The 7311-nt window shown below is 57.5% G+C and overlaps 1 protein-coding gene across 1 annotated transcript in view; it reads right to left on the bottom strand.

Annotated features, from left to right (window-relative positions):
* Positions 1-3566: 3566 nt before the first annotated feature.
* EHD1 (EH domain containing 1) overlaps positions 3567-7311 on the bottom strand; it is a 20107-nt gene continuing 16362 nt past the window's right edge. Inside the window, exons 4-5 of the mRNA XM_006911134.2 lie at positions 6100-6264; positions 3567-5635 (exon numbers count right to left, since the gene is read on the bottom strand). Coding sequence (XP_006911196.1) covers positions 5111-5635; positions 6100-6264 — 690 coding nt within the window. The 3' untranslated portion in view covers positions 3567-5110. The remainder of the gene's footprint in view (positions 5636-6099; positions 6265-7311) is intronic.

Raw genomic sequence — 7311 nt, 5'->3', positions numbered from 1 at the left:
GTCTAAGTAGACGTCCACCACCCACCTTCCCATGGCATCCTCATTCACACTCTGGTCACTGCTTCCTGGAGGCCCACCCAGGTACAAGGCCAGCGGCCTCCCCCACTCGGCTCCCCCTCCCAATCTCTTTGTCATTGAGATGCTGGCATCAGCTCTCCCTGGGGTAGCAGCTCATAGCGATTACACCTTCATTCCTGTGGGTCTTCTTAGCATTCGAAGGTGACATCAGATCCTCGGTCTTCACTAGGACTCTGCCAGAGAAGGGAGTTGTTATTACCTTCCCTTAACAGATTACTGCCTCGAGGCTGGGGTGGGGGTGGGGGGTTGGGAGGTGGGTGGTACCAGCCTGGAGTTCCTTCCCCAGGTTTCAGGCCTAGGCCAATGCCTGGCAGCAGAAGGGCAGGGTGTGGCCCCAGATGCTGGGGACAGGGAAAGGCCAAGCTGCAGTGGACTCGATGTCAGTTCAGTGACCCAGGCCTATCAGAAAGAGAGTGGTTCAAATAAGGGACTACCTGGAAGAGGGAGAGGTGAGAGCCCAGTGCAAGGGAGTGCAGGGAACCCCGGCTTTCCGGCCCCCCTGCCCAAAGCATAGCTCTCTGGGTCTAAGCGTGGCCCAGACACAGGCAGGCTCAGGGGTCTTAGGCCTCCCTAGCTGCACCTGTCCCAAGGTGGAGATTCAGCCCCAATGCCTGAGGAGAGCCTCTCGCAGTCCTGCCTCAGGAAGCCGCTCTGAGCAGATGATCTTCAGAGCTGCTTAGAATGGCAGGCTGCCCTGGCCCTTGGCTACACCAGGGAGCCAGGGAACAAGGAGAAGATGGCTGTGAGGTGTACAGCACTGCCTGCTGCTGACCAGGCATGTGCCCTTGGGCAAGTCACTTCCTCTCTCTCTGGGCTGCTGTCTGTGCACAATAGAGAAGTGCCCCAGCTCAGGTGTGAGGGGCAAATGGTGCACAAAATGGCCACCAGTGGTCACTGGAGCTGTTTCCAGGAACAGCGTGGTGTTGGATTTTTTTGGAGGGCGGGGAAGTTGCATTGCTGCCCAGGCTCCAGGTTTTATTTAAATGTGTATCTATTGGGGCGGCTTTTGGGGAGAGGCTGGTGGAGATGATGGGGTTGAGGGTCCCCACTCCCTGAGCTAGGCCTGGGCAGTCCTACTTGCCCACTCTCCTGCCCGCACCAGCACACCGGGGAGTGGGGGCTGGGCATCCTTCGAAAAGTCCAAAGCCCCAAATGGGTGGACATATGGTGATTTCATCACCCTGGCTTTTCATCCAAAAACCTTCTCTGTGCTGCTCCAACACGCCGTAGGGCTCCCACACTCCACAGAGGCTGCTGCCCCATGTGGTTTTATAATTAACAATCCCTCTGGGCTCACAGGAAGCCAGGCCAGAGCCCCCTCTGCCACCACCCCTCTGGCCCATGGACGCCACCAAGTCTGTGAGCTGCTTCAGGGAAGGGTGGGTCCTGCCTGCTTTGTTCTAGGAGTAGGGTGGGGTGCTGGACTCTTGGCACTGACCCTTACTCCCACCCTGACCGGCCGCCCTGGGGTGCTCAGCAAAGGCGGCCACTCAAGTCTGACACCCTAGGGTCCCGGTCCCTATGAGGCAGGGGTTCCTGCCTGCATTTGGCGGGGAAAGAAACAGGATCAGAAGGGGCAAGGACAGCAGTCCCAGTGAGTGGCGGAGCCGGAGTTTGAACCCCCGCCTGTCTACCTGAGGCCTGCCCTCTGTGTGCTGTGAATGCTGAGAGGCAGAACTGATGGCTGGGTGTCCTAACCTGTCATAGCCTGGTTGCCTTGGGCAGGTTCAGTGACCACCCCACTGGAATAAGAACAGGACAGGGGGTCAGATGTGTGGTAACATTTTTGTTTACTAAGTAGCAAAAGAAATATTTATTCTGATGAGATCCCCCATGGAGCCTCGTGATAAAACAAGGCTGCCATTGCTTCCTGGGTCCTGGGCTCTGAGAAGACACATAGGCAGATGGCCTCAAAGGCCTCTTACTGCACAAATTCTGGGTGCTGGGTTTAGAATCAGCCCTCCTGTACCCAGCCTCTGAAGCGGGGGCCTTTTACCCAGGATCCTGGCCAGCTAAGGTGCTGGGGAAGAGGTAGAGACAGGTGCTGCCCACCCCTAGGGTGGCCACACCTTTGTCCAAACACACTGGCCCTCCCTGAATTCTCATTACAGCTGGGAGAAGACCACCAACGTATAAAACTCAAACCAGGGGCCTGAGCTCTGGGGCAGCACGGAGGGGAGGGGACAGACACCCGCCCTCAGCCACTCCTTTAAGTCTCAGATCAACTCTTGCTTTCTGGGACGGACTTAGGGGGTTCACCCCACACTCCCTGCCATCCCATGCTGGCGGGCAGTGTGGAGAGTGTGGGATGTTCTAGAAAGCCCCTAGGTGGCGGGCTCATCGAAAGGGGTGGAGTGGGCCGGGCCACGCTTCTCTCTCATTCCAGGAGAACTTGGAGTTTTGTGTTTTCCTTATGCGCCACCACTCGGGTGACCCCTGGAAATTGAGGGACTGCACCAAGTCTTCAGGGCCCTGTGCTAGAGTGACAGCACTTAATCTTCCGTGTGGGTTTCTCCAATCTGAGTCTATACTGCAAACTTTGGTGGTGTGTGTGGGGGGGGAAGGGGGGTGAGCTGTAACCTTCATCTTCCCTTTGAAAGGGTACTCTGGATTAGTGACTCAGTGGAGCTCACAGCCTGGTCAGGCAGACCGGATGTGAATCTCATCCTGTACACCTGCTCTTCCTGTCTCGGGTTCTTGGCTGTGAAATGGGAAGACCACCAACCTTCCCGGTCATGAGGGTCAAGGTGAACCCAGCACAAGGCACCAGTCAGAGTGCTCCCAAGAGGGCTGACGATCAGGTACTGACCATCAGACTAGAAGCCTGCCTTGCAGGCTTGGCCTGGCCCTCGGAGCCCGTGGGCACCTGCCTACCTGTTCACATACCGTCTTTTGCCATAAGTGCCTGGAGCACGCTCCACCCCGATTACACAAGTCTAAATCCTTCTATGGCACTGCAGCTCCCAATTTGTCACCCTTCCCTCTGCTGGTACAAATAGTCCCCCGCCCCCCATCTGTGGCATGACTGGCCCCACCCTCAGTAATTGTATTTTTGTCAGTCCATCTGCTCATCTGAGTAACAGCTTCACTGTCAGTAACTCACCCTGGGGCCAGCACTCCCTTGTCTGCCTGACCCCTCCGAGTGCCAAGAGCCCTGTGGGCGCCCACGTCTGTCCCCAGTGAGGGCAGGGCCCAGGCTGGAGATACTGGTAAGGTGTCGGGTGCCTACTCCGACCCGAGGGCAGGAGCCTAGTGCTATCATCAGGTTTTCCCGACTTCTTCACCCCATCCTCTCCTCAAACTACCGCTCAGCTCCCACCGAGCACAAGCCCCGTTTGCAGGCCTCACTCTATTAAGTGGAGGTGGCGGCTGCCACAGAGTGTGGCTGGGCAGGGTCTGCCACCTCACCCTGGCCGTCTTGCCAATCCGTTCCTGAAGGCACTGTGGGAACAGCTCCCTGGGAGAGACAACAAAGGACCGGAGCCAACTTTGGCACAATTAAACTTTTTAATGCAAGAAAAAAAGTCTCGTCTTAGTTGCTTTTTCTTCCCACAGGTTAAGCGTGGATAAGCCACTGCACCTGAAACTGAATTCTCGTCGCTGCGTCTCCATCCTCACCTAATACCATATGGAACGTTGGGCCAAGGCTGGCTGGACGGGACCAGGCCAGTTCCTGGCCACTCAGACCCAGCCGATAGAGGCCTGGAGACAGCACTGGGAGGTACGCGGGGGTTCAAGAGGTCAGCGGAGGAGTCCCTGCCACAGTGGCTCTGCGATGGCTCTAGGCCTCGGCAGCAACCACTGGCCAACAAGTACATCCAGGCCTGAGGCTGTGCTTGGACAGCCTGGCTGAGGCAGAACTGAGGAGGCCTGAGCGGGCTGCTTGCTGGCTCGTGTTTATCGCTCTGCCTGGGGAAGGGGTTGTTCCAAGGACAGCCAAGTCACGTGCTGCCCTTCTTTGCTCAACAGGAGGAAAGCAGGAGAGGGCTTCCACGGGAAATGGGGGGATGACAGAGGGAGGGGGCTGGGTTGTCCCTGGTCTCTGTCTGGCCACTAGGCTGGGTGGGGCTGGAGCACCAAGCCATACCAGGTTCATGAGGACCTCCTGCCCACTCAAAGGTGGGGCAGAGATGCACCAGAATGTTCCAGGAAAGTGAGAGGGTGCGGCAGGAAACACCACCTCTGGGGTCCCCGGCCGGGTGAGCTCTGCATGCACCCATGTCTAACGGCTCCTGGGTAGAGCTGCTCCTTGGTTGGAGTGTGGGAAAAGAGACAAAAATCACAGCTTCAGAACAAGTGGTTGGGAAGTTACTGGAAAATTCGGTCAAGTATAAAAGGTGTCACTTCTCAGAACCAAAAGTAGCTTATATATTTTTCTGGAAGATGTTCTCTCGCACCCGCCCATTCCCTTAAACCACCCCAAAACAGGTAGCTGGACCTTGCTTCTGTGACTGCCGAACGAGGGGCGGGAGGACGTGAGAGCGGAGCAGGGCCTGTGTGCAGGGCCCAGGGCAGGGGAAGGCACAAGAACCAACTGACTCTGGGGGCACGGGGAGGAAGCCCCTGGCCCGATGGAGCGACTCGGCTTACAAACATACGTGACCAGGCGTTCCTGTCCACACAGCCCCAGGGCCTGGCAGCTGCCAGGAGGGGCGAGCCCGGAGTGGTCACGGTGGCAGGATGTGCTGCATAGGCAGAGCGGGGCAAGGACAGAGAACAGAGGCTGTGTGCGTGTGGGCGAGGGGCCACCAGGCGGAGGGGGAGGCAAGAAAGAAGGCTGCCTCTAACGTTATATATTAAAAATATCCATAGTTCTTGTGCATAAAATTCCATCATTCACATATGAGCATGACCCCTGCCTCCCTTACTGGGCCCAGGAACAGCCTTAAAAGAAAGATGGTGGTTTTCCTTTTCAAGAGCTGAGGAAACAGCCACTCAGTCTTTATGGACCTTGAGAACTGGTGACCCATCCCCTCCCCCCAGTCTCTGCCTGGCTGGGCACTGAGATGGCTGGGCAGGTAGGGGCTGCTGGTCACTCGAGCCTCCGCTTGGAGGGTGGGATCAGGTGTGGAGGCAGGTCGGTGGGCAGCTCGTGGCCCTCCAGCTTGACTTTGATGAGGTGGTTGGCCAGGGCAAACTCCTCATCGTCCAGCAGCCCGTCCTTGTCCACATCGGCCAGCTTCCAGATCTTCCCCAGAACCGTGTTGGGCAGCTTGGACTTCACCATCTCCTTCTTGGCATTGGCACCTGTAATCTTGCCGTTGACAGGTGACAGCGTATAGAAGATCTCGTCATAGGTGGGCTTGTCCTTGCCCACCACCCACTCGATGTCATCGATGCCTTCACCGGCCCCCTCGCCGTAGCCATGCCCAAAGGGCCCGTTCATGGTGCCATCAAAGGCGCCACCCTTCACGGCCTGGGAGGGCATCAGGGACTCCTCCTGACGAACCATCACCATCAGCCGGGCAATGTCATTGGCCAGCATGTCATCCACTGTGTCCAGCAGCTTGGGTTTCAAGGCTTGGAACTTGCTGAAGTCCTGGGTCTGCAGCAGTTCCTGTGGTGGGTGGAGAGGAAGAAGGGTGGGTCTTCCTCCTAGGAGACTGGAGAGCATGCGGTTTCCCCCCAGACTCCGGGAGGGGTGGGCAAAGCAAGGGTTCTCGCGAGAGCGCACGTTCTGGGTCACTGCCCCAACCACTTAGCAGCTTGGGCGACTTGTTAACCGCTCTGGGCCTTGCTCCCCGGTCTGTAAATTGAGAGGTAAGAACAGTCCCTTCCTCAGAAGGCTGTGGTGAGGATTAATTGGGATGAGGCCAGAGTGCCCGGCACAGCCCTGTCCTCTTCCCCACCGCCTGGGCTGAGTCACCACATTCCCCTCTCAGTGTCAGGACATGGGTCAACATCTCTGATTTGGGTGGAGTACTGGTGATTAACCCAGCTGCTTCCATTTTGGGAGTCCCCACCCCACGGAGAACCACTCCTGACTGCCACCAGCCAGCTGAGGGCGCGGGACAGCTGTACCTGCATCTTTCGGAGGCTTGGGAAGTCTCCGGCGGAGATCTGATGCTCCCGCTCGATCTTCGCGTAGATCTCTCCCAGGTTGCTCACCAGCTCTTTCTTTTTGCTCTCTTTACCGAAGACGTTGGGCATCTCCTTCTTGAGGGAGCTGATGATGTAGGCGTGGACCTGTGCGGACAGGGATGGAGCAGACGTCAAGGGCCGCTTGGACACCTTGTCAGGAGCAAGGCCTGTGCCTGGGCTGGTCCACCCCGAAAGCTGGGATCGTAACCCAGGAGGCTGAAAGCCGTCCAAAGGCTCCACCATCCTGCATATGCAAGCATGTGGACGCTGATGTTGAGGCCACAGAACTCCAACACGGCCTGACTTATACTATATTTTATTATCATGACAGCCTCAGGGATGACTAAGGACTAGAAAAATCCTACAAGGCTTTCCCCAGATGTTTCAAGCTTTGTCTTAGCTTCAATACCTTGCTCAGACGTTTTCCAATTCAGGGCGGCACGCCCTTCATTTCCCCACATCGGGCTGAAAATGCTGGCACCCTCCAAGGGCACCAGCCCTCCGGTCTTGCTCCCTTTCCCCCAGACTCCACCCCATCCAATCCCCTCCACTGGCCTGACCCCGTCCGCCCTGGGCCAGGAGCCCGGCTGAGATTGGCTCGAGGGGAGAAGGCCTGTCACAGAGTCGCAGTCACTGCTCTGCCAGCACAGGCCAGCGCAAGCCAGCGCAGAGAGAGCTACTCACTCCAGGAAAAGGAAATGGTCTCGGACCAGCAGGCGGGGGACAAGACGGGAGAGCATGGGGTTTCCCAGGCATGGTGACTCAATGAGCCCGCAGGCCAGACAATTACACACCGTTTCTGTAAATGAACAGGCGTGGACAGAAGTCCACCCGCTGTGCTGTCCTGGAAGGGGGCCAGGCCAGAGCACAGCAGCCCTGCTGGGAGGGGGCTGGGCAGGGAGAAGGGGGCGCTGCCCTTCCCTGCGGCCTGAGCAGGGGCCGGACCGGTCTCTTCTCTATTCGCTGCCGGTCCCGCTTCGGCTCAGGATGTGCCTCAGTCCTTGGAGGCCGGGAGCCAGTTACTCAGGTTTTCTCATGGGATCTTTTCTTAGAACCAGCTTCACTCACCAAGAAGGTTCCAGAAGTGAGATACCTAGAACAATGTGAAGCCCTGTATCCTCCAGAGCAGGCTTCTGCAACTTCACTAAGCAT

This window comes from Pteropus alecto, unplaced genomic scaffold (assembly GCF_000325575.1).
Source record: "Pteropus alecto unplaced genomic scaffold, ASM32557v1 scaffold43, whole genome shotgun sequence".
Taxonomy (NCBI): Eukaryota; Metazoa; Chordata; class Mammalia; order Chiroptera; family Pteropodidae; genus Pteropus; species Pteropus alecto.
This window is presented reverse-complemented; position numbering and strand designations above follow the sequence as displayed.